The 26,668-nt window shown below is 43.4% G+C and overlaps 1 protein-coding gene across 1 annotated transcript in view; it reads right to left on the reverse strand.

The window, feature by feature from the left end:
• The window catches only part of SNX29 (sorting nexin 29), a 568,687-nt gene that overhangs the window by 512,668 nt on the left and 29,351 nt on the right, over positions 1-26,668 (reverse strand). The window contains exon 4 of the mRNA XM_066274829.1: positions 681-805. Within this exon, the coding sequence (XP_066130926.1) occupies positions 681-805 (125 nt within the window). The remainder of the gene's footprint in view (positions 1-680; positions 806-26,668) is intronic.

Genomic DNA, 26,668 nt, shown 5'->3' on the forward strand with positions numbered 1-26,668 from the left:
AAGATGCGAGTCCAAAGCGAATACCCTCAGCAGTGTCCTCATCTGTATAGTGGAGAAAATAAAGGCCCCTCATCCTCACAGGCCTGTCGCGAGAACTGAACAAGTTAATTTATACAGAGACGAACAAAGTGCCAGGGTTGCACTGAACACTTATAAGTGTTAACAGTTATTATTAGTAGCTCTATCTCTGTCGTTCAGAGACGCAGGAGCACGGCACATGGGAAGTGCTTTGACAACTTTAAAATGGATGGTAGCAGAACTTACAAGCTCAGAGACCCCTGCGGTTTCTGTTGCTATAATTGAAGACAGATTTAATTATGAAATATCATACTATCCCCATGCATAATATTAAAACAGATTATTAATTTCCCAGCAACTGCCACACCACGTTGGTGAAGTAAGTACCTCGGCTGCAGGCCCCCGAGCCCCTCAAAGACTGCCACGTGCAGCTCTGAGGATTCTGCACAAAGGATGACTTCATTTAAATTAAGATGCCAGACAACACCAGGCTGACAAGTCAGACGTCCTTGCATGTGATTTCTGTACCACCCCGCCTCGCCCCGCCCTATCCCCCACCAGCCCCACATGATGACTGCCTTGCTCCCTATTAAAATAAATAAATAGAAAGAGCAAGAGAAAAGACAGCATCCTCTGGGCCTCCTCATAAGGCCGAGCAGTACCTGTTTCAGTCTTGCTGGAGAAGCCCGCTGCCTGTTTGATCGCAGCTGCTGTTAATGCTAATCCACGACTCCTCTTCAAGCCATGCTGTAGGACGGCCTCAAACTGGGCACACAGACAGGTCACCCTGTGAGAGAAGCAATGATTCATCAGTCCAGCCTGTGAAGGGAGAGAAACAACTACAGAGGCCACAGCATCTCCAGGGAGCAAGTAAGTCACCAGGTACGAAAGAACACACTAGACACCTAGATTTACAGGCAAGCAACTGCCCTGGGCCTCTCCCCACGCCTGTGCTTTTCACATAACACAGGGAAGCCCCATGCAACCTGACTATAATCATTATACTGGTGAAAGTATAATAACAATTCACAAGAAACATGGGGAAATGGAATCGGTGCCAGGCAGCAGGAGAGGAAAAAAAAGCCAATTTAAAAGCAAATCAGTTTGGTGTGGGGACGGGTTGGGTATTAATTGTATACGATTCACACATTTCAACTCAAATTCATACCACATGTAGTTTAAGGAACAAGATTATCTTTTAAGAGATTGAATTCACCAGTCTGACAAATTGGAAACATTGTACAATTTCATGGCCTGTTACATATGCTAAGGAAATTATATGAATTCTGATTCTTGTTCTTTATTTTGTTGTAAGAGATTACATTTGAAGTCAGATCCAGAGTTGATGGAATTTTCAATTAAGTTACAGTTACTATGCACTTAATTGAATTAGTTTCTCAATAACCAAAGAAATGGGAGATTCAGGAACATGTCTGCAAAGAGATGAGGTCACAGCCCCCACACTCCTTTCTTAACAGTCCTCCCAGCACTCCTGGGCCCCCAGCCCAATGGGTCTGTGGACTTCAAGAGCCCTTCCATTCACTTGTGTAACAAATGTTCAGAAATCCTGACCTATGTGTCAGGCACTATTCTGGGTTCTGATGATATAAAAGTAGGAGTGAGATACGCAATGTTTGCACAGTTCTAATAGAGAAGATAAACAAATAAGCTAAGGAGACCATTTTAGTTAATGAAAACTTTGAAAAAATAAAACGGGATGAGGTGATAAGTGGAGACAGTGCAGGAATCGGCTTAAATTATGTGGCCTTAATAATGCTGGTAACCTTGGAGTTAAAACTTGGATATGACAAGAGGCAGCATGCTGGGCAGAGGAGCCCAGTGCAAAGGCCCTGAGGCCACTACCATCCATTTCAACCTTGCCTAACTGCAGGCATGTCCTGCTCCACTTATCCTCACACCTGTAATAATAACATTCCAAGGGTTAATGTTCTGTGGGTGGTAAAGTATTTTCATACCCATGATTCATTAGCTCCTCTCATCAACATTATGATATAGATAAGGCAGGTATTATTATCTCCACTTTACACTTAAAGAAACTGAGGCTTGGCTCTGGCCAGTTGGCTCAGTGGTAAAGCATCAGCCCAGCATATGGATGTCCTGGGTTTGATTCCCAGTCAGGGCACACGAGAGAAGCGCCCATCTGCTTCTCTACCCCTCCCTCTCTCGCTTCTCTCTCTCGCTCTTTTCCCCTCCCCTCCTGAAGCCATAGCTGGATTGGAGCAAGTTGGCCACAGGCGCCAAGGATGGCTCCATGGCCTCTGCCTCGAGCACTAAAAACTGGCTCTAGTTGCAATAAAGCAAGGGCTCCAGATGGGCAAAGCATCGCCCCCTAGTGGACTTGCCAGGTGGATTCCAGTCAGGGCGCATGCGGGAGTCTGTCTCTGCTTCCCCTCCTCTCACTAAAATAAAAAGAAAGAAAGAAAGAAAAAACAGGCTTAAAGACACTTAAGAGACAGCACACAATAAGCACATGATTAGGAGCAACCTCTGTACTCCAGCCTTACCCATCCCCATGCTGAAACAAGATAGTTTCTCTACCCTCCATACCACTTGCTTTATTCTAACACAAACGTCCTCTCCCTCCCAAACCCAACCTTTACAGAAGTCATCTGTCTACACAGCACAAAACCTTAATGTAGCATCATTAAATACCAGCATTTGTACATTTACTCTCAACTCTGTGCCCATGACAAATACCACTATCCATCCCAGCATTCTAGGCTAGCACTGCCAATGATCAAAGCTGGCCCTCTGGCCCTGGCCGGTTTGCTCAGTGGTAGAGTGTCGGCCTGGCGTGCAGGAGTCCCGGGTTCGATTCCCGGCCAGGGCACACAGGAGAGGCGCCCATCTGCTTCTCCACCCCTCCCCCTCTCCTTCCTCTCTGTCTCTCTCTTCCCCTCCCGCAGCCAAGGCTCCATTGGAGCAAAGATGGCCCGGGCGCTGGGGATGGCTCTGTGGCCTCTGCCTCAGGCACTAGAATGGCTCTGGTTGCAGCAGAGCAACCCCCCAAGATGGGCAGAGCATCACCCCCCTGGTGGGTGTGCCGGGTGGATCCACATCGGGTGCATGCAGGAGTCTGTCTGACTGCCTCCCCATTTCCAACTTCAGAAAAATACCAAAAAAAAAAAAAAAAAAAAAAAAAAGCTGGCCCTCCACAGGAAGGAAGCCTCTTTGGCATCCCAAACCTAACAACTGTTCTCAACTACACTATTGGGTCTCCAACTCCTACCCTGTCTTCCTGGTACATAGCATGTGCTTTTTCAGTGGGTAGGTGAGTGATTAACCTTGAATCATGGGTCCCAGAATACTCCCTGACATTGAAACAACCCTTTATGCTCGACAGATGTCATTCTTAGATGTGTTTATGCTAGTATCTCTACATATCCACACAGGCACATATTTGAGGGCTTCTTAAAAGTTGGGACTTCAAAACTATCTAAATTCCACAGGAACCAAAACAGAAGCATACCAAACTGCAGCCGGACCGGGGCCCTGTCTCAGGTGGGGAAACAAAACCAAGCCCTGGGCTGTGTTTACGGTTCTCCATAATAAACCTTAGCCTGTACCTTTAAACCAGGGGTCGGGAACCTATGGCTCGCGAGCCAGATGTGGCTCTTTTGATGGCTGCATCTGACTCGCAGATAAATTTTTAATAAAAAAAATAATAACGTTCGATTCCTGGCCAGGGCACACAGGAGAAGCACCCATCTGCTTCTCCACCCCTCCCCCTCTCCTTCCTCTCTGTCTCTCTCTTACCCTCCCACAGCCAAGGCTCCATTGGAGCAAAGTTGGCCTGGGCGCTGAGGATGGCTCTGTGGCCTCTGCCTCAGGCACTAGAATGGCTCTGGTTGCAAGAGAGTGACGCCCCAGATGGGCAGAGCATCACCCCCTGGTGGGCGTGCCAGGTGGATCCCAGTTGGGCGCATGCGGGAGTCTGTCTGACTGCCTCCCATTTCCAACTTCAGAAAAATATTTTAAAAATAATAATAATAATAACGTTAAAAATATAAAACATTCTCATGTATCACAATCCATTCATTTCCTACCGCTCATGTTCATGGTTGCGGTTGGCTAGAGCTAATCACAGCTGTCCTCCGGGGCAACACCAAATTTGTATTGGATAATGCATAACGTACACGGGTCGTTGTATGGCTCTCACAAAACTACATTTTAAAATATGTGGCGTTCATGGCTCTCTCAGCCAAAAAGCTTCCCGACCCCTGCTTTAAAAGAATCATCCAGCCTGACCAGGCGGTGGCGCAGTGGCTAGAGTGTTGGACTGGGATGCAAAGGACCCAGGTTCGAGACTCCGAGGTCGCCAGCTTGAGCACGGGCTCATCTGGTTAGAGCAAAAGCCCACCAGCTTGAACCCAAGGTCGCTGGCTCCAGCAAGGGGTTACTCGGTCTGCTGAAGGCCCGCGGTCAAGGCACATATGAGAAAGCAATCAATGAACAACTAAGATGTCACAATGTGCAACGAAAAACTAATGATTGATGCTTCTCATCTCTCTCCATTCCTGCCTGTCTGTCCCTGTCTATCCCTCTCTCTGACTCAATCTCTGTCACTGTAAAAAAATAAACAAATAAATAAAATTAAAAAAAAAAAAAAAAAAAAGAATCATCCACAAATACAATGATTAACTCAGCAATCCCTGTCAGTTTGCTTGACTTCAGTGCAGAAGTCAGTAACTTCTCTGACAACTCTGGCCCCAAAGGGGAATGGAATGCAGGTGAACAGCACAAACCCAGCCCCTAAGGTCTGGGTGACATCAGCAGTATTCCCTTCCATATACACACCAGTCACAATCAAACTAACACAGCAGAAAACCCAAGTAGGCACTAGTCCTATAATTAGTTCATTATGATGCCTGCCTTGCCGAAGGCCATTCTACTTAACACCCACCCTGTGTCACTTTTTCACCTCCCCATTTGACCTGAGTCACTGTTCACTCAAGACTAAGCTAAAAGGCCTGACCAGGCGGTGGCACAATGGATAGAGCGTTGGACTGAGATGCGGAGGACCCAGGTTCAAGACCCCGAGGTCGCCAGCTTGAGTGCAGGTTCATCTGGTTTGAGCAAAGCTCACCAGCTTGGAACCAAGGTCGCTGGCTCGAGCAAGGAGTTACTCGGTCTGCTGAAGGCCCGCGGTGAAGGCATATGTGAGAAAGCAATCAATGAACTGAAGTGCCACAACGAAAAACTGATAATTGATGCTTCTCATCTCTCTCCGTTCCTGTCTGTCTGTCCCTATCTATCCTTCTCTCTGTCTCTGTAAAAAAAAAAACACAAAAAAACTAAAGGGTCTCCTCCTCCAGGAAGCCCTCCTGAGTGCTTCCTTATTCTGCGCTACTTTCTACTCCAGCTCTTGGCCAATTTCTCTGTTAATGATCTTCTTTCCATGGCTGCCTTCTCTTGTTAACTTGAGCCCCCTGACAGCAACAATCATGCCGCATTCATTTAGTTGCCCCAGCACGAGGCCTGGCTACTGTGGTGAACGTGACCTGACTGAGTCCTCTCCTTGGGGAACTCTGAATATGGTCTTGATGATATATTTAGGTGAGAGAGGCGTCTCAGGAGATCCTGTATAATTTGTAATCCAGATCCAGGTCAATCAAGACTAGTGAATCAAGGAGACACACATGTCCAACCTCATGAATCTACAGCCCTTTAGCCTGTGGCGAGCAGACTATAGACACTGCTTTCTAACCATGTCACCTGCAGGGTTTTCATTTCTTCTCATCCATACTCAGCTACGCGACAATTTCTACAAAACGAAAGGGGCACCTGCTTCAGCGGAGCTATTTCTCACCCAGGCTCCCCTGCTTCCCAGAATGCTCTCTGCCAAATGCTCTCTGGCATTACTGGTGGGTTGGCTGCCTCCACGGCATTTATCACATCTGACTTTTATTACACATTAATGAATTGGGGCATGATTTTTAATTAAGTGGGGCACTTAACAGTGAATGTTTTAATGTTTCCAAAAAGCACCAATCAAAAAAAATCATTTCAAGTCTTTAGGCATACAGCTGTTTACCGGAAAAATGGATAAATAAAATGTGGTGTATCAATGCAACGGAATTCTATCGTTAAACAGAAGGAATCCAGAACTGGCACATGCTGCAACATAGATGAACCTTGAAAATATTAAGCTGTCTGACCAGTAGCGACACAGTGGATAGAGTGTCAGCCTGGGGTGCTGTGGTCCCAAGTTCAAAACCCCGAGTATCCAGCTTGAGTATGGGCTCACCAGTTTGAGCACCGGGTCACAAGCTTAAGTGTGAAATCATCAACATGACCCCATGGTCTCTAGCTTGAGCCCAAAGGTCACTGGCCTGGGCAAGGGGTCACTGGTTCAGCTGGAGCTCCCTGGTCAAGGCACATATGAGAAAGCAGTCAATGAACAACTAAGGTGCCACACCTATGGGTTGATGCTTCTCCTCTCTCTCCCTTCCTGTCTCTCTCTTGCTCACTAAAGAAAAAGAGAAAGAAAAAAGAAAATATTAAGCTAAGGGAAAGAAGTCAGACTGAAAAGCCTCACATGTATGATTCCACGAAATGTTAAGAAAAGGTAAGTATATAGACAACGAAGTTGATTAGTAGTTATCTAGAGCTAGAAGTAAAATCAGGGATAAACTGTAAACTGGAACAAGGGGACTTTTGGGGATATAAAAACGTTCTAAAACTGGATTGTGCCTGACCAGGCAGTGGCGCAGTGGATAGAGTGTCGGACTGGGATGCAGAGGACCCGGGTTCAAGACCCTGAGATCGCCAGCTTGAGTGAGGGCTCATCTGGTTTGAGGAAAAGCCCACCAGCTTGAACCCAGGGTCGCTGGCTCCAGCGAGGGGTTACTCGGTCTGCTGAAAACCCGCGGTCAGGGCACATATGAGAGAGCGATCAATGAACAACTAAGGTGTTGCAACGCGCAATGAAAAACTGATGATTGATGCTTCTCATCTCTCTCCGTTCCTGTCTGTCTGTCCCTGTCTATCCCTCTCTCTGACTCACTCTCTGTCTCTGTAAAATAAATAAATAAAAATTAAAACTGGATTGTGGTGCTGGTTACACAATTCTAAAAATTTACAATTAAAAAATCACTACATTGTACACTTACAAGGTGTAGATGTTTATAGTAAGCAAATTAAGACGTCAATAAAGCTATTTTTTAAAAAAACTAAAAACTTCCCTCCGGGTCTCAGTAAATTTGATGAAGGAGTGAAGGAGTTAATGAATGAAAAATGAAATAACTTCCTCCTGCTGAATTTAAAGGCACGCACCAGCATAGCCCAGCACAGCACAGCCCAGCTGGACACTGCAGGAGCTTAACTCGTTCACTGTGAATTCTGCACACAGTGCTTTCCTGAGCTTCGTCCTGTATTTCAGGACTGCCTCGCTCGCCACGTCAGTCTGTAATGAGATTCCTAAGAATCCTGTGCTTTCTTTTTATGGCAGCTGTTAGATCAATCGACAAGCTCAGTAATAAACACTGCATTTTTACAAACTGTATCAAATTAACCTTGTGACAGAAGAGTATACTTCAAATTAATCCTTTTGCTACGTTACAGCTTTACTGGAACCTTTTGAGAAAAACCAAGTACACGCATGAAAACAGACGAAATTATCCACATGTGAAAAGCTCCAATGTCACCTGGAATGAAGTCAATTGTACCCATGAAAATCAGTCAATTAATAGCATTAGACATATCTCAGATTACATGACAATCATTTGAAATGAGCCATGCCCTATATTTTATAAATTAAGTTTTCAGAAAGGTTCACACCCTTTAAGCCAGTGGTCCCCAACCTTTTTTGGGCCACGGACTGGTTTAATGTCAGAAAATATTTTCACAGACCGGCCTTTAGGGTGGGACGGATAAATGTATCACGTGACCGAGACAAGTGTCAAGAGTGAGTCTTAGATGGATGTAACAGAGGGAATCTGGTCATTTTTTAAAAATAAAACATCGTTCAGACTTAAATATAAATAAAACAGAAATAATGTAAGTTATTTATCCTTTCTCTGGCCCGGGGGTTGGGGACCACTACTTTAAGCAATGATTTTTCCTGGCAGAAATCAATCCTCAGCTGTAGTCCACAAAGCAGATAAATATTTAAGATAAAAAATGGAACAAAATAGAAAGCCCAGAAATAAATCCACACCTATATGGTCGATTAATATATGACAAACCAGAGGGGAGGGGTGGGAGTGAGATGAAAAAGGTGAATAAATTAAGCAAAAAAAAGGGGGGGAAGGGAAAGGAAGGGAAGGGAAAGAAGAAAGGAAAAGAGAGGAAAGGAAAGGACAAGAAAGGAAAAAAATAGAAAAACCTCGCAGACAGACAACAGTAGGGTGATTAGCAGAGGAAAGGGGGTGGGGGAGGTGAGACAGGGGAAAGGGGAGAGATAAATGGCGATGGAAGGAGACATAACTGGGGGTGGTGAACACACAATGCAATATACAGACGATGTGTTACCAAATTGTTGTACCACTAAGACCTATATAATTTTATTAACCAATGTCACCCCCAATAAGTTCAATTTTAAAAGTATATAAATAATAATAATGATAAATATATATATATGACAAAGGAAGCAGAAATATACAATGAGGTCAAGACAGTCTATTCAATAAATGGTGTTAGAAAATCCAGACAAACATATGCAAAAAAAATAAAACTAGACCACCTTCTTACACCATACATAAGAATAAACTCAAAACAGATTAAAGATTTAAATGTAAGGCCCAACCATAAGACTACTATAATAAAACATAGACAGTAAACTCTATGACACTGGCCTTAGTAATATTTTTCTGATATATCTCCTCAGGCCAAGAAAACAAAAGAAAAAATAAACAACTAAAACTATGTACATTAAAACTAAAAAGTTGCCTGACCAGGCGGTGGCACAGTGGATAGAGCGTCGGACTGGGATGCAGAGGACCCAGGTTTGAGACCCCTAGGTCTCCAGATTGAGCACAGGCTCATCTGGTTTGAGCAAAAGCTCACCAGCTTGGCCCCAAGGTCTCTAGCTAGAGCAAGGGGTTACTCGGTCTGCTGAAGGCCCATGGTCGTGGTCAAGGCACATATGAGAAAGCAATCAATGAACAACTAAGGTCTCGCAATGAAAACTGATGATTCATGCTTCTCATCCCTCTCCCTTCCTGTCTGTCTGTCTCTGACTCTCTCTCTCTCTGTCCCTGTAAAAAAAAAAAAAAAACTAAAAAGTTTTTGTACAGTGAAGAAAACTATCAACAAAATGAAGACAATCAACTTTAGGGGAGAAGACATTCATCAATGATACATCCAATAAAGAGTTAGTATCCAAACTCTACATATAACGAACTCATACAACTGAACACCAAAAAACAAAAAATGCAATTAAAAGATGAACAGATGACCTGAATAGATGTTTCTCCAAAGAGGATATACAGATGGCCAAGAGATACACAAAAAGATGCTCAGCATCACTAATCAGAAAATTCAAATTAAAACCACAATGAGGTATCACCTCCCACCTGTCAGAATGGTTATCAGTAAATCAACAATAAGTGTTGGAGAGACTGTGGAGAAAAGAGAACTTCACGCACTCTTGGTGGGGATGCAAATTGGTACTGTGGAAAACTAAAAATAGAATTACCATATGACCTAGCAATTATATTTCTGGGCACTAATTCGAAAAGACATATGCACCCCTATGTTCATTGCAGCATTATTACAATAGCCAAGATATGGAAGCAACCTAAATGCCCATCAATAGACAACTAGATAAAAAAGATATGGTATATATATACCATGGAATGTTACTCAGCCATAAAAAAGAGACGACTGGATTAAACAGATATGGTATATATATACCATGGAATATTACTCAGCCATAAAAAAGAATGAAGTCTGACCACTTGCAAAAATATGGGTGAACCTAGAAGGTATTATTCTAAGTGAAATAAGTCAGAGAGAGAAAGACAAATACTATGTTATTGTACTTATATCTGTAATCTGAAGAACAAAATAAATGAACAAACAAAACAAAAACTGACTCATAGACACAGAGAACAAACTGAGGGTTGCCAGATGGGCGTTGTTGGGAGGGCTAGGTGAAAAGGTGAGGGAACGAAGAAGTACAAATTGGCAGTTACAAAATAGTCATGGGAATGTAAAGTACAATAGGGAATATAGTAAAAAATATACTGTATGGTACCAGGTAGGTTCTAGACTTATTGGGGTCAATCACTTTTTCATAAATTATATAAATGTCTAATAAACTATGCTATATACCTGAAACTAATGTAAAATAAAACTGAATGCAAGTGTAATTGAAAAATAAAAAATACATTTAAAATAAAAGTATTTTTTAACTTATTGATTTTAGAGAGAGAGGAAAGGAGAGAGAGAGAAACATCAATTTGTTGTTTCATTTATTTATGCATTCATTGGTTGATTCTTACATGTGTCCTGACCGGGGATTGAACCTGAAACCTTAATGTATAACTGTATAGGGACAATGCTCCAACCAACGGAGATACCCAGCCAGAGACTAAACTAAAAATATTTAAAGCAAGCCCTGGCCGGTTGGCTCAGTGGTAGAGTGTCGGCCTGGCGTGCGGAAGTCCCGGGTTCGATTCCTGGCCAGGGCACACAGGAGAGGCGCCCATCTGTTTCTCCACCCCTCCCCCTCTCCTTCCTCTCTGTCTCTCTCTTCCCCTCCCGCAGCCAAGGCTCCATTGGAGCAAAAGATGGCCCGGGCGCTGGGGCTGGCTCCTTGGCCTCTGCCCTAGGCGCTAGAGTGGCTCTGGTCGCGACAGAGCGACGCCCCAGATGGGCAGAGCATCGCCCCCTGGTGGGTGTGCCGGGTGGATCCCGGTCGGGCGCATGCGGGAGTCTGTTTGCCTACCCGTTTCCAGCTTCAGAAAAATACAAAAAAAAAAAAAAAAAAAAAAAAAAAAAAAAAAAAATATATATATATATATATATATATATATATATTTAAAGCAACATTATTTATATTAGTAGAAAGTTTAAAAACACCTAGATATTTAACATTTGGGGAACTAGTTAAACAAATGATAGCACAGCATATAATTTAATACTATTTAACCTTTAAAGATATTTACCAAAAGCTTATAATAAGCCAACATGTTTAGAATATAATAAAAATAAGCATAATATGAAACTGTATTTAAATTCTAAACTATGCTAAAAAAATTTTCTGAAGAGAATTATGTGAAAAAATTAAGAGCCACTCAGTAAAAGAATTACTGGTGATGTCTTTCTTACCTCTATGCCTTTCGGAAATTAGCTTTTTTTCTAAAACAAATATTTAAAAATAATTCGTGTCTCAAGAACCAGAAACACAGCTAGCTACCTTGTGCTATAAAGAATGAAGAAATATGTTTTACAAGTTATGGTGAGGAAAAATCATGCAACTATTTTCAAAGTTTATAGAGAACTTGAAATAGCATTTTTTAAAAGCTTATATTATAATGGCAAATGGGAATAAAAGCAGATCTACAAAAAAATTAATAAATGTTTCTAACTTGCCTGACCAGGTGGTGTCACAATGGATAGAGCATTGGACTGGGATGCGGAGGACCCAGGTTCGAGACCCCAAGGTTTCCAGCTTGAGGGCGGGCTCATCTGGTTTGAGCAAAAGCTCACCAACTTGGACCCAAGGTCGCTGGCTCAAGCAAGGGGTTACTTGGTCTGCTGAAGGCCCACAGTCAAGTCACATATGAGAAAGCAATCAATGAACAACTAAGGTCTCACAACGAAAAACTGATGATTGATGCTTCTCATCTCTCTCTGTTCCTGTCTGTCTGTCCCTATCTATCCCTCTCTCTGACTCTCTCTCTGTCTCTGTAAATAAATAAATAAATGTTTCTAACTCATAAATAAAAAATATTGCAATAAAAGAAACTATAAAATTAGCCTGACTATGTGGTGGTGCAGTAGATAGAGCGTTGACCTGGATGCTGAGGACCCAGGTTTGAAAACACAAGGTTGCTGGCTCGAGCACAGGCTCATCTGGCTTGAGCATAGGCTCATCAGCTTGAGTGTGGGATCACAGACATAACCCTATGGTCAGTGGCTTGAGCCAAAAGGTCACTGGCTTGAAGCCCAAGATTGCTGGCTTGAGCCCAAGGTCGCTGACTGGTCACTAGATTGGCTGAAGCCTCCCCCGCATCAAGGCACATATGAGAAGCAATCAATGAACAACTAAGGAGCCTCAATTATGAATTGATGCTTCTCCTATTTATCTCTTTGTCTCTGTTTCTCAATCTCTCTCTCATTAAAAAAAAAAAGAGAAAAAAAGAAACTATAACATTAAAAGTTGATTTTTTTTTAGTAGACAAAATGGGAGAGGGGAATTCCATCTATAATAGTTAAAAAAATAAAGAGGTATAATAAATCATTTTTTAACAAGAAAGATACCAATCCTATATAAAGAAAATCATAATATGTTCTTAAAAAAGTATAAAGATCAAGGCCCTGGCCGGTTGGCTCAGTGGTAGAGCGTCGGCCTGGCGTGCAGAAGTCCCGGGTTTGATTCCTGGCCAGGGCACACAGGAGAGGCGCCCATCTGCTTCTCCACCCCCTCTCCTTCCTCTGTCTCTCTCTTCACCTCCCGCAGCTGAGGCTCCATTGGAGCAAAGATGGCCCGGGCACTGGGGATGGCTCCTTGGCCTTTGCCCCAGGCGCTAGAGTGGCTCTGGTCGCAACAGAGCGACGCCCCGGAGGGGCAGAGCATCGCCCCCTGGTGGGCAGAGCGTCACACCCTGGTGGGCAGAGCCTAGCCCCCTGGTGGGTGTGCTGAGTGGATCCCGGTTGGGCGCATGCGGGAGTCTGTCTGACTGTCTCTTCCTGTTTCCAGCTTCAGAAAAATACAAAAAAAAAAAAAAAAAAAGTATAAAGATCAAAATACTATTTTCCTGAATGAAAAATTAAAATAAAAATGTCAATTATTCCCACATTAATGTATAAACTTAATAAAATTCCAATAATAATCACAAGAAGGACCTGACAGTGTGGCTTGGGTACAGGGATAAACTAACTGATGGAGCAATACAGAGACCTCCAAAAATCCAAATAAATATGAATACATATATTTTATCTATAATAATGGTAGCAGCTCAAATGAGATGGGCAAGAGCAGGCTATTTAACCAGTGGCACAGACACAAATAGCTACAGAGCCAAAAGAAAACAGAGTGAACTTCTACCTGAAAGCACAGACAAAACTAATGCAGGTGGGTCTGCATCAAAGAAAAACAGAAGTGCAAAATAATAAACTAAAAGTAATAGATAAAAATACAGAAGAATCTCAGGACAGGATATTCTAAAACCAAAATTTTAAAGGTTTACAGACTTAACGGCATAAGAATTTTAAATTTCTACATGGTAAAAGATGTCATGAATATGGTAAAACAGCAAACGACAGACTGGAGAAAATACTTACAGCACATATAACTGAAAAGAGATGAATACAGTACATGAAGGGCTTTCTACAAATGGATAAAAAAAAAGACAACTCAAAATTTTTTTTTTAATTTTAAAAGATGAACCGCCCTGGCCGGTTGGCTCAGCGGTAGAGCGTCGGCCAGGGCACACAGGAGAAGCGCCCATTTGCTTCTCCAGCCCTCCACCGCGTTTTCCCTCTCTGTGTCTCTCTTCCCCTCCCGCAGCCAAGGCTCCATTGGAGCAAAGATGGCCCGGGCGCTGGGGATGGCTCTGTGGCCTCTGCCCCAGGCGCTAGAGTTTCCAGCTTGCTCCCTGTTTCCAGCTTCAGAAAAATGAAAAAAAAAAAAAAAAAGATGAACCAACAAACCACAAAAGAAGGAACTATAGTTGGCCAATAAACGTATGAAAAGATAGTCAATCTCACTAATGGCCAAGAAAGTATCACAATACTAAGATGCCAATTTAGGACAATGATTTTTAAAACCACATATCTAGCAACAATATGTGTAAATGGGTACTGTTGATAGAAACACAAACATGAATTGTCATATCTGACTGCAAAGAGATCAGATAATACATTTTTTTTTCCATTCATTTAAGAGAGAGAGGAAAGGAAAGAGGAAGGAAGAAAGAGAGAGAAACAGAGACAGAAGCATCAACTCATTGTTTCACTTAGTTGTTCCATTTAGTTGTGTACTCATTGATTGTTTCCTGTACATACCCTGACCAGGGGTCAAACCTGTGACCTCTGTGCACTGGATCAACACTCTATCCACTGAGCCATCTGGCCAGGGCCTAGGGCAAACAATTTTCTAAATACTGATACTCTTTGACCCAGCATTCCTATTTCTAGGAATTTATCCTATAAAAATAAAAGTACTACTAATTAGAAAATGAGCAAAAACCATGAACAGACATTTCACCAAAGGGGATACATATATAAACACCTGAAAATATGTTCAACATCTTTGTCCATTAGGAAAATGCAACTTAAAACTACAGTGAGAGCCTGGCCTGTGGGGGTACAGTGGATAGAACATCAACCTGGGACACTGAGGTCAGCAGTTCAAAACCCTGGGCTTGCCTGGTCAAGGCACGTACAACAATCAACCAGCAAGCAATGAAAAACCAAAGTGAAGCAACTATGAGTTGATACTTCCCACTTGCCCCGGCCATAAAAATCAATAAACAAAATCTTTTAAAAGAAACTACAATGAAATATGCCCAGGAACCTATAGAAATGGCTCAAATAGAGAATCATGACAATGTCAAATGCTGACAAAAATGCGGAGAAACTGGATCACTCACAAATTGCTGATTGGTATGACAATGGTATAGCCAGTCTAGAAAACAGTTTCTTGCAAAGCTAAATATTCAAATATCATTCAACCCAGCAATTGCACTCTTGGATACTTATCTTAGAAAAATGAAAACTTATGTTCACAATTTAAAAAAAAACTGTATGTGAATGTTTATAGCAGCATTATTTACAATAGTCAGAAACTGAAAACAAGCCAGATAGCCTTCAATGACTTAATGAACAGACTGTGGTATTTCCATTCCATGGAATAGTACTCAACAATAAAAAAGGAACACATGCTATTGATACATGCAACAACCTGTTTGAATCTCATGGGAATTATGCTGAGTGTGGGGAGGAGGCCAATTACAAAAGGTTTATACACTGCATGATTCCATTTATACAACAGTCTTGAAACGATAAAATTATAGAAATGGAGAACAGACTGGCGATTCCCATGAATTAGGGTTAGGGAGGGAGGGAACACAGGTGTGGTAAGCATGGTTACAAAAGAGCAGCAGGACGCACGCTGTGGTGATGAAACAATTCCTCTTGACTGTGCTGGTGGACACATGAATGTATACAGTGATAAAACTGCACAGAGTTAAATACGCACACACACTGAGTATAAGTAAAGCTAGGGAAATTTGCTGTGCTAGAGTTTAAGAAGATACTACATTTGGAGGAACATTTGGGTATAGAGTAAATGGCCCTAGCTGGGCAGTTCAGTTGGTTGGAGCATCATCCCAATATATCAAAGTTGTGAGTTCAAGCTCTAGTCAGGGCACATACAAGAATCAGCCAATAGCCTGACTGGTGGTAGTGGATAGAGCCTTGACCCGAAACACTGAGGTCCTCTGTTCAAAACCCCAAGGGCTCCAGCTTGAGCACAGGCTCATGGGCTTGAGACTGGGGTCACTGGCTACAGTGTGAGATCATCAACAGGATCCGAAAGTCATTGGCTTGAGCCCAAGGTCACTGGCTTGGCTTGAGCACCTCCTCAAGTCATATATGAGAAGTAATCAATGAACAACTAAAGTGAGGTCAAGTCATATATGAGAAGTAATCAATGAAGAACTAAAGTGAGGCAACTGTGAGTTAATGCTTCTCACTCTCTCTCTGTCCTCCCTCTCTCTCCTTTTCTCTGTCTCTAAAATCAATAAATTTTAAAAAAGAGTAATGCTATCTTTCTATATTACCTCTTATAACTGCATGTGAATCTACAATTATCTCAAAATTAAAAGTTTAAATAAACAAATACAAAAGCACCAGCAGGCAAGGATATATATGCATACATAAGTATTTTTACTGCAGCATTGTTTACAACAGCAAAACCAAAAACAAAACTGGAAACAACCAGAGCACTCATTACCAGAACAGCAAATAAGTTATAACACCTCCACACAGCAACATATTATGTGGAAAATTGAAAGAATGAGAGTCCATATTTAACCCTAAGAAGCATCTTCCCCCGCCCCCTCATTTTTTAACATCTCTGAAATATCAGGTGCGTCTCATGATTGGTTTTTCTTTCTTAATTACATATAAAGATGCCATTGCTGCTAACTGCGGCACCAGACCCGGAACAATGTCCATAATATATGGCCAGATTTCTTAAAAGCAAGTTATACAGGAATACAAATGGTATGACTCCGATTTGAAGGAGGGAGAGAGAGAAGAGAGGGCTTTGATGAGAGTGTCCTCTCAAACACTTGCACATCTGCTCTCAGGCGGGTGGACTTAAGCATCCTTGAAAATTCAGGGAAACTAGTCTAGAGGCAGGGCAATGAGGGCTGAGGCTGAGGCTGAGGCTGAGGCTGGGCACCTCATCCTCAGTATGACAGCACCAGCGTGCAGGGCCTCTCACACTCCTTGCTCAGCCAGGGGTCCCGGGACAAAGAGCCAAGAGAATCCAATCAACACAGTGCTCTCAATTAGTACTATATGCTTTGGCATCCTCTCTGTGCTAAGGAAGTGGAATTAAAGTAAATCACATCCCAGCCCTGGCCGGTTGGCTCAGCGGTAGAGCGTCGGCCTAGCGTGCGGAGGACCTGGGTTCGATTTCCGGCCAGGGCACACAGGAGAGGCGCCCATTTGCTTCTCCACCCCTCCGCCACGCTTTCCTCTCTGTCTCTCTCTTCCCCTCCTGCAGCCAGGGCTCCACTGGAGCAAAGATGGCCCGGGCGCTGGGGATGGCTCTGTGGCCTCTGCCCCAGGCGCTAGAGTGGCTCTGGTCGCAACATGGCGACGCCCAGGATGGGCAGAGCATCGCCCCCTGGTGGGCAGAGCGTTGCCCCTTGGTGGGTGTGCCAGGTGGATCCCAGTCGGGCGCATACGGGAGTCTGTCTGACTGTCTTTCCCTGTTTCCAGCTTCGGAAAAATGAAAAAAAAAAAAATTAAAAAAAAATTTTTAAGTAAATCACATCCCAGAGATAACGGGCCAAAAAGATATGTATGAAAAATGGCAACTATCTAGAAGACACTAAAAGTGAATCCATGACTTATCTCATACACTACACAAAAATAAATTCCAGATGGATTTAAAGGATTAACCGTAAACAATAAAAATCTTAAAAGAAAATTTAAAAGACCATATGCACACCCTAATGTTGGGAAAGGTCTTTTTTTTTTTTTTTTTGTGACAGACAGAGAGAGGGACAGATAGGGACAGACAGACAGGAGGGGAGAGGGATGAGAAGTTTCAATTCTTTTTTTTTATTTATTTTTTTACAGAGTCAGAGTCAGAGAGAGGGATAGACAGACAGGAACGGAGAGAGATGAGAAGCATCAATCATTAGTTTTTCGTTGCGACACCTTAGTTGTTCATTGATTGCTTTCTCATATGTGCCTTGACCATGGGCCTTCAGCAGACTGAGCAACCCCTCGCTCTAGCAAGAGACCTTGAGTCCAAGCTGGTGAGCTTTTTGCTCAAGCCAGATGAACCCACACTCAAGCTGGCAACCTCGGGGTCTCAAACCTGGGTCCTTCTGCATCCCAGTACGATGCTCTATCCACTGCGCCACCGCCTGGTCAGGCAAGCTGGTAAGCTTTTGCTCAAACCAGATGAGCCCTCACCCAAGCTAGCGACCTTGGGGTCTTGAACCTGGGTCCTCCGCATCTCAGTCCGATGCTCCATCCACTGCGCCACCACCCAGTCAGGCGAGAGAAGTTTCAATTCTTCATTGCAGCTCTTTAGCCTCCTTAGTCTCCTTAGTTTTTCACTGACTGCTTTCTCATATGTGCCTTTACCAGTGGGATACAGCAGAGCAAGTGACCCCTTGCTCAAGCCAGAGACGTTAGGCTTCAAGCCAGCCAGCTTTGGACTCAAGCCAGTGACTATGGGGTCATGTCCATGATCCCACGCACAAGCCAGCGACCCCGCGCTCAAGCTGGATGAGCCCATGCTCAAGCTGGATGAGCCCGTGCTCAAGCTGGATGAGCCCGTGCTCAAGCAGGTGACCTTAGGGTTTCAAACCTGGGTCCTCCACATCCCAGTCCAACACTCTATCCACTGTGCCACTGCCTGGTCAGGCAGGGGAAGATCTTAAATACTAAAAACCAACCCAGAAACTGGAAGGTAGGTATCATCAGTTAAAAGACATTTAACCGGCCTGTAGTGGCACAGTGGGTAAAAGCATTGACCTGGAACGCTGAGGTTGCTGGTTCAAAATCCCGGGCCTGCCTGGTCAAGGCACAAATGGGAGTTGATGCTTCCTGCTCCTCCCTCTGTTCTATCTCTTTCCTCTCTCTGTCTGTCTCTTTCTCTTTCTGTGTCTCCTCTCTCTAAAAAAAGTTAGTAAAAAAAAATAACAAAATAAAAAAAAAGACATTTAACCATGTGGCATTATAATAGATAATATTATCTGTGCTTACAAAGATAATGAACAAACTAATTTTTTATTTTGACAGAGAGAGAGTCAGAGAGAGGGACAGATAGGGACAAACAGACAGAAAGGGAGAGAGATGAGAAGCATCAATTCTTCATGTGGCACCTTAGGTGTTCATTGATTGCTTTATCATATGTGCCTTGACTGGGGGGCTACAGCAGACCAAGTGACCCCTTGCTCAAGCCAGATGAGCTCGCACTCAAGCCAGCGACCTTGGGGTTTTGAACATCGGTCTTCTGCATCCCAGTCCAATGCTCTATCTACTGCACCACTGTCTGGTCTGGACAAACCAATTTTTTTTGTAAGAGAAAGCACATTTAGAAAGTCACAGAGGTAGAAGAAATGGGCCAGAAAACAAGTTACAGAGGCAGAAGAAGGGGAGCTTAGGAGAAAGAAGAAACATAACAGGGGGAGGGGGCAAGGCAAAGGCACAAGCAGTACTCCCGGGAGGGACAGAGTGTTGGGTTCTCTGTCCTAAAGGATGCACAAACCAATTTGAAAAAAAAATTGTTTTACAATGCAGAAAGCAAACAAAAGGTTAATTACTTACTATGATATACAAAGAGCTCTCACAAATTGACAAGTAGACAAATAATCGAATAAGAAAATGGGCAAATAATATGAAAAAGCTTTGCACAAAGAATAAAGCCAGATCTTGGCTGGTTATCTCAGTGGATACACCATTGGCCCAGCATATGGACGTCCCAGGTCTGATCCCTGGTTAGGGCAGGCATGAGAAGTGACCATCTGCTTCTCTCACCTTCCTCTCCCTCTTCTCTCCCTCTTCCCCTCTGCAGCCAGTGGCTTGATGTTTCAAGCATGGGCCCTGGGCTCTGAGGATAGCTTGGCTGGTCCGAACACATCAGCCTCAGGCACTAAAAATAGCTCAGTTGATTCACGCATCGGCCATAGATGGTTGCCAGGTGGATCCTGGTCAGAGTGCAGGCAGGAGTCGTCTCACTATCTCCCCTCATCTCACTTAAAAAAAAAAAAAAAAAGAATAAAGCCAAATCGTCAACAACATTTTAAAAAACACTGAAATTCATTAGCAATCAAGGAAATGCAAATTAAAGTGACTGTGAGCCATCACTTTTCACTCATCAAACTGACAAAACTTCAGAAAAACACTCAAAACTATTTTTAGCAAGAAAGAAAAAGGTAGTCTCCTGCACTGCTAGCAGAAATGTTTAGAAAAATATCTGACCACACTATTAAATATAAACACTTCTCTTTGATGAAGCAACCCAACATCCTGGAAAGCCAAGCTAAAGAAATAAAATCCTCAGTATATAAAAAGAGATGCTTAAGGATGTTTAATCTTTCATTGTCCATAGTAGTAAAAATTGGACACAAAGGCAGTATTACTTCATATGCAATTGTTTGCACATCTGCATTGTGCTATGTAATGTAGCTTTTTAAAAAGAATTATTAGAACTTGGAAAGGTTTTGACAGGATAGTGTTGAGAGAGAGAATACAGATGCAGAACATTTATATACATAACTCAATTTTTATAAAACAATGGCAATAAAACCTGTGCATGTATATACAAATATATTTTATTTATAAAAGATTGTATGAATGTGGGGGGAAATACAGTATATAAAACAGATAATCCTCCATCATTAACTTAAGTTACTCAAGGGGAAAAACATATGGTAGAGAATTTAAAAAGTAAAATAAAAAGTAGACAAAGAAATGCAAAATTGGTAATAGCGAAAACTCACAAGGCAGTAGTTTTCATATTGTACGTGTGAAGGTTTGAGGATGGCCGACCGACATGTAAAAAGAAATGAGTATTGGCCCTGGCTGGTTGGCTCAGCAGTACAGCTGTGGCCCGGCGTGCGGAAGTCCCAGGTTCAATTCCTGGCCAGGGCACACAGGAGAAGCGCCCATGTGCTTCTCCACCCCTCCCCCTATCCTTCCTCTCATTCTCTCTCTTCCCCTCCCACAGCCAAGGCTTCGTTGGAGCAAAGTTGACCTGGGCGCTGAGGATGGCTCTATGACCTCTGCCTCAGGCGCTAGAATGACTCTGGTCGCAACAGAGCAACGCCCCAAGATGGGCAGAGCATCGCCCCCTGGTGGGCATGCCAGGTGGATCTCGGTCAGGCACATGCGGGAGTCTGTCTGCCTCCCCGTTTCCAAGTTCAGAAAAATACAAAACAAAAAACAAAAACAAAAAATAAATAAATATAAAAACAACAGAGTTTGTTCTGATTCCTGGCCACACCTAGAGCCAGAGCATCTTCCACCTCCATTCAGTCACTCAATCTCATCAAGACTCAGTCTCAAGTCTTCTCAATCTTTCTGTCCCTTCCATCAACACAGCCACTACCACTCAGCCGTCCAGCGCAGAGAGCCGCCTCCCATTGCTCTCCCAGACCCCACCTTGCCCCACCCAAGCCCCTGGCATCCTGAAAATGAACAGCAGCTAGCCTTCTGCAATGTAAAGTTATGTCCTTATCTTTGTTTCTCACTTACCCATACCACACTTTGCTGTATGTATATAGTACATGACTTGATTTTAGGGGATACAGAGATGAACAGTTTTTATGTTAATCATTTTAAAATGTAAAGAAAATAAATGTAAACAGCCATCAAGCTTTGATTTCACTGTATTAACTGTGACAAGACCAGAGTAGAAGGATCTTGAAATTCTACCTCAAGCCAATGTCTGGCTCAGATAGTAAACAGAAATGGCTAAAATTGTGTAAATGGCCTGACCAGGCAGTGGCGCAGTGAATAGAACATCAAACTGGGATGCACAGGACCCAGGTTCAAAACCCCAAGGTCACCAGCTTGAGCGCAGGGTCGCTGGCTTGAGCAAGGGGTCACTCACTCTGATGGAGCCCCCCAGTCAAGGCACATATGAGAGCAATCAGTGAACAACTAAGGTGCCGCAACAAAGAATTGATGCTTCTCGTCTCTCTCCCTTCCTGTCTGTCTGTCCCTCTCTGTGTGTGTCTCTCTCTCCCTGTCACACACACAGACAAAAAATTTTGTAAATGTTATCCAAATAGCCATAGATGAAGAAATAATACCCTAATGCAGCGGTTCTCAACCTGTGGGTCGCGACCCCGGTGGGGGTCGAACAACCAAAACACAGGGGTCACCGAAAGCCATCGGAAAATACATATTTATTATAAAAATTTCCAATGGCTTTAGGTGACCCCTGTGTTTTGGTCGTTCCACCCCCGCCGGGGTTGCAACCCACAGGTTGAGAACTGCTGCCCTAATGAATGAAGTTCAAACACTTCCCCACAACAGCAAGAGAAGAATCTGGTAATGACTTTTCAGCCCATCCCCCAACAAATTCAGCACATCATCTATGATCTCATTTTCTTACACATCACTGCACCTTTGCATTTATTATTCCTACTGCCTGGAACTCCCACCCTGCCCATCTGACCACTAAAGGCCCTGTACTATGTAATTATTACTACAGGCTGCCATGACTGTCCACAATTAACATGTCTATCTCCCTGACTCAATTTCTGAGTTCTTTGAAGATAGCAACCATCTCATCAAATTTGCATCCTCAATGCCAACATAGTGATCCATATATATATATATATATATATATATATATATATCTGTTGAATGGAGGAATTAATGAGCAATCATTCTAGCTTTTAATTTCCAAATTAGCCAAAATACTGGTATGTCTAGACATAGAAAGGAAACATGCTGAGTTTATTAAAGTTTTCACTGGGTATGCCAAGCAAACATCATTATATCTAATCCTCCCCACAACCCTAGGAAGTGGGCAACATGATCAACACCTGGTTTTCCAGAGGCTGCAGCAAAGGCCTGGAGAAGCTAAGGAAGTCCAAAATCACACAGCTGGCAACTGGTGATTTGGGGCCATGTGGGTGATAGATGGGTATGTCTGACACCAAAGCTCCTACTTTGTGCTCACAGCCTCTCCACTTTCAGGATGATGATGATGATGATGACAGTGCTTACAACTTGTGTCCTACAGGCAAGCACTGCTCTCAACCACTATCAATATAAACAATATCAATATTTATTAAAATTCCGACATGGAAATGTGCTCAGACTTGCTAAACGACCTACAGCTCCCTAAATGCTAAACATACTCTTTTTCCAAAAAGAAATCAATTCACCTGATGAACAGAGTAAAATAAAAGAAGATGCAATGTGGAAGTACCCACTATAGAGCCTCAGTGTAGAAACAGAGTACTCAGGGTGGGGGATAAAGAATCTAATTAATAAGCCTCAGAATTTTTTGCCAGGCTGAGAAGAATTAGAACATCTAGTCAACACCTCAAACTAATAAGAGGTGGGCAAGAAACTTGTGACACACTGAAGATAAAAAGATCACATGATAAAGATCCAGAGAAGTTTAGAAGAGCAAAAGGAAGGCCTGAAAAAGTCATTTGCTTTCCTAAGTGTGCAGAGGAATACATACAACAGTTTTTCCCCACGCCAAGAATAACATCAGGGAACAGTGAAGGACACCTGATTTTGTTAGCTTCCTAAAAAGTTCAAAAATGTTTCTAATTGCTCAGGTACAGAAAAATCACTGAAACAAATCACTCATCCCTGGTAGGCTTATAAAGGAGAAAAAATGCTCTTCCCTAATTGCTTCTGACATAGTCAAATGGAAATGTCACAAAAATTTACAATTTCTGAGACGAATCCCCAAGCCAACTCATTGTCAACCACAATGGCAAAGAGACGCAGTGTGCAAAGAATACCTAACAAGTATAAACACACTTGACATCAAATTATAATGGCAATAACAATAGCTAACATCTGGAAACTTATTCAATACTAGCGCCCAGGCACTGTTCTAAGAGCTGCACATGAACTCACAACTCCATGAAGGGAATGTCATATCTACTATCCCTGGTTACAGATGAGGACATTGAGGCACACGAAGGTCGGAAACTTGCTCACAGTCCAACACGACTCAGAACCGACAACACCAGGATTCAAAGTCTGAATTCCAAATTCCTCGCTCATTCTGCTGCCCTGCAGTCTGGGTTGCTGTTTGTAATTCCAAAGGCAAACCTCCAGACTGTGTTCTGTGATTCCACATGGGAAGATTTTTCCGTGGAACAATAACGTGTCTAGTCTTCAGGGTGACTTCCAGAGCCTGCTGAGTTCTCGGGTTATTATATCAAAAGATATGGCCCAGCCTCTCCACAGGCCAGGCTGATGGACAGAATGTAGAATAGTTTTAATGAAGCACAAGAACGGGTCTTTGTTCTTAGAGAAAAACAACGCCAACAGAAAAGGATGAGGAAAAACACGCACTGTGGAGCCCCGTGACTGCCACCACTTCCTTCTGAGGGGGTTTCTAAGGACAAAATCTGATAGGAAAAAACAAGCCCTGCCTATCATTTCCTGTCATGTAAATGTTGTCTTACACTTCGTGTGAGGGCGGTTGCATCTGTGTAATCTCGCAAGATCAAACAAATCTTCCTCCCACGTGCGCACGTGCACTCACATTCACTCACACCTTCTGTTCTGGGTTTAGCAGAAAAACACCGCGCATCATGTCGGCCCAGACCCAAACAGCTCCCATCCTGCCAGCACTCTTTCCCAAACTTCAGTCACACACACACCTCGGCCACTTCTGTCACGTCTGAGGATAGGTACTATGTGTTAGCCACCTGTCTTGAATTTGACTCACTTTTTCACTTCAGCCTGTTTTAAAGGGAAAACGCTACAGCTATTACAAATGGAAAGGAGCATGATGGGCTCTACACAGAGTGGCTGAAAAGGAAGACTGAGCCTGAAACCTGCACACTCTGTTGAAAGAGGACAGGGGGCTGTCAGAGGTTACTATTTTGTATCATACTGTTATTTTTTTTTTTTTTGGATTTTTCTGAAGTTGGAAATGGGGAGGCAGTCAGACAGACTCCCGCATGCACCTGACCAGGACCTACCTGGCATGCCCACCAGGGGGCGATGCTCTGCCCATCTGGGGCGTTGCTCTGTTGCGACCAGAGCCATTCTAGCCCCTGAGGCAGAGGCTATGGAGCCATCCTCAGCGCCCAGGCCATCTTTGCTCCAATGGAACCTTGGCTGCGGAAGGGGAAGAGAGAGACAGAGAGGAAGGAGAGGGGGAGGGGTGGAGAAGCAGATGGGCGCTTCTCCTATGTGCCCTGGCCGGGAATCGAACCTGGGACTCCTGCACGCCAGGCCAATGCTCTACCACTGAGCCAACCGGCCAGGGCCTCATACTGTTATTTTTATAGGCCAAAAAACAATCAAATTTTGGCAACTTCATTTAATTCAACTTAAAATTATAACACCAAACCAAGTCTTTTCCACAATATCAGTAAGACATAAAAGAAATCTAATGGAAAATAACTGAGCTACTAGGCCACTGAAAGAAATTTAATGCCATGACTTTTAACCCTTAAATAATGTTAAGTTCCTGTAGTGATACAAATCCTTCCATTTGGGAAACTGTGCTAGAAAAACGAAAGGGAATGTAGAGTTAGTAAGTGAGGACCACACTGGGAATAGGAAGTCTGTACACCAGCCCTGTTGCGCTGCCTACCAAACATGCGACCCTCCTAACCAAAGCCTGTGCCCCCGGCACCAACACTCAGGAGCAGGTAAACACATGCTGCACTAGTGACCAGCTTCCAAGCTTTCATGCCTGTGAACATAGAAAACGTATCCCCTTCTTGTTCTCCTGAGGTCCTTCTGAGGATCAAATGAGACTGATGATGTAGACATCAGCATTTCAGACCAGACAGTGCTTTCACAAGAAAGAATAACATTGCCCTGGCCAGGCAGCTCAGCTGGTTAGAGCAAGGTCACGGGTTTGATCCCCCCCCAGTCAGGACACAAACAGGAGTCAACCCATGAGTGCATAAATAAGTGGAACAATAATAAAGTGATGTTTCTCTCTCTCTAAAATGAATTTTAAAAATTTTTTAAAGAAAGATTATTATTACAATACAGCACCAATAGGGGACAACTGTTGGGCATTTTGGCCACCCTGTACTTATTCCACCTTTGTAACAGCACCCAGATGTCAGTTTGAAGGTTTATTTCTTCCTCCCTGGACACTATCTTTTTTCTTTTTTTTTTCTTTTTTTTTTTTTGCAGAGACAGAGAGAGAGAAAGAGATAGACAGGAAGGGAGAGAGATGAGAAACATCAATTCTTTGTTGCGGCTCCTTAGTTGTTTGTTGATTGCTTTCTCATATGTGCCTTGACCAGCAGACCGAGTGACCCCTTGCTTGAGCCAGGAACCTTGGGTCCAAGCTGGTGAGCTTTTTGCTCAAACCAGATGAGCCCGCGCTCAAGCTGGCAACCTCGGGATCTCGAACCTGCGTTCTCCGTGTCCCAATCCGACGCTCTATCCACTGCGCCACCGCCTGGTCAGGCCCTGGACACTATCTTGATGGAATGGTGAACCCAAGTAGTTACCTTTGCAGTACACAAGCCATCGGGGTCCCAAGAAACTCCTTCAGCCAAATCCTTCTGCTGGTGACCAGGAGGTGGCCAAGTGACCTGACACTGAGCAGCCAAGTGCTTCCTCCCTGAAATGTCCGACTTGAGCAGAATGAGTCAGAAAACAGCTGTTCACCCCAGCAGTGGGGGCCTTAACTGGATCACCATTCCTTCTAGGAGACCATTTCTGTGCTCTATTTCCAGCTGTGAGCCTTCCAAAGCTGCTTTGACGCCTTCCTGTTTCCAAACCGGCCTGCCATCAGTTCCAAAAACCACAATATCCTGAACTGGAAAACAGAGTTCTGTTGCTTTTTACCAAGGAGCGCTGGCAGGTACACCATCGTACATCCTTTCAAAGGTTCCTACAGACGCTCATCTGACCAGCTGAACTCTCTAGCTGCAATCACAGCCAGCACCTCACAACCCTCCCTAAAACTTCTACTGAGACAGTAAAAGTAAAATGCATTCAAAGATATCACTTGACCTTTTAAGAAAAATCTCTTCCAGTTATCCATTACTTCTCAGTGGACACAAGGGCTTGGACTCCC

The sequence above is a fragment of the Saccopteryx bilineata genome, chromosome 4, assembly GCF_036850765.1.
Source record: "Saccopteryx bilineata isolate mSacBil1 chromosome 4, mSacBil1_pri_phased_curated, whole genome shotgun sequence".
NCBI lineage: Eukaryota > Metazoa > Chordata > Mammalia > Chiroptera > Emballonuridae > Saccopteryx > Saccopteryx bilineata.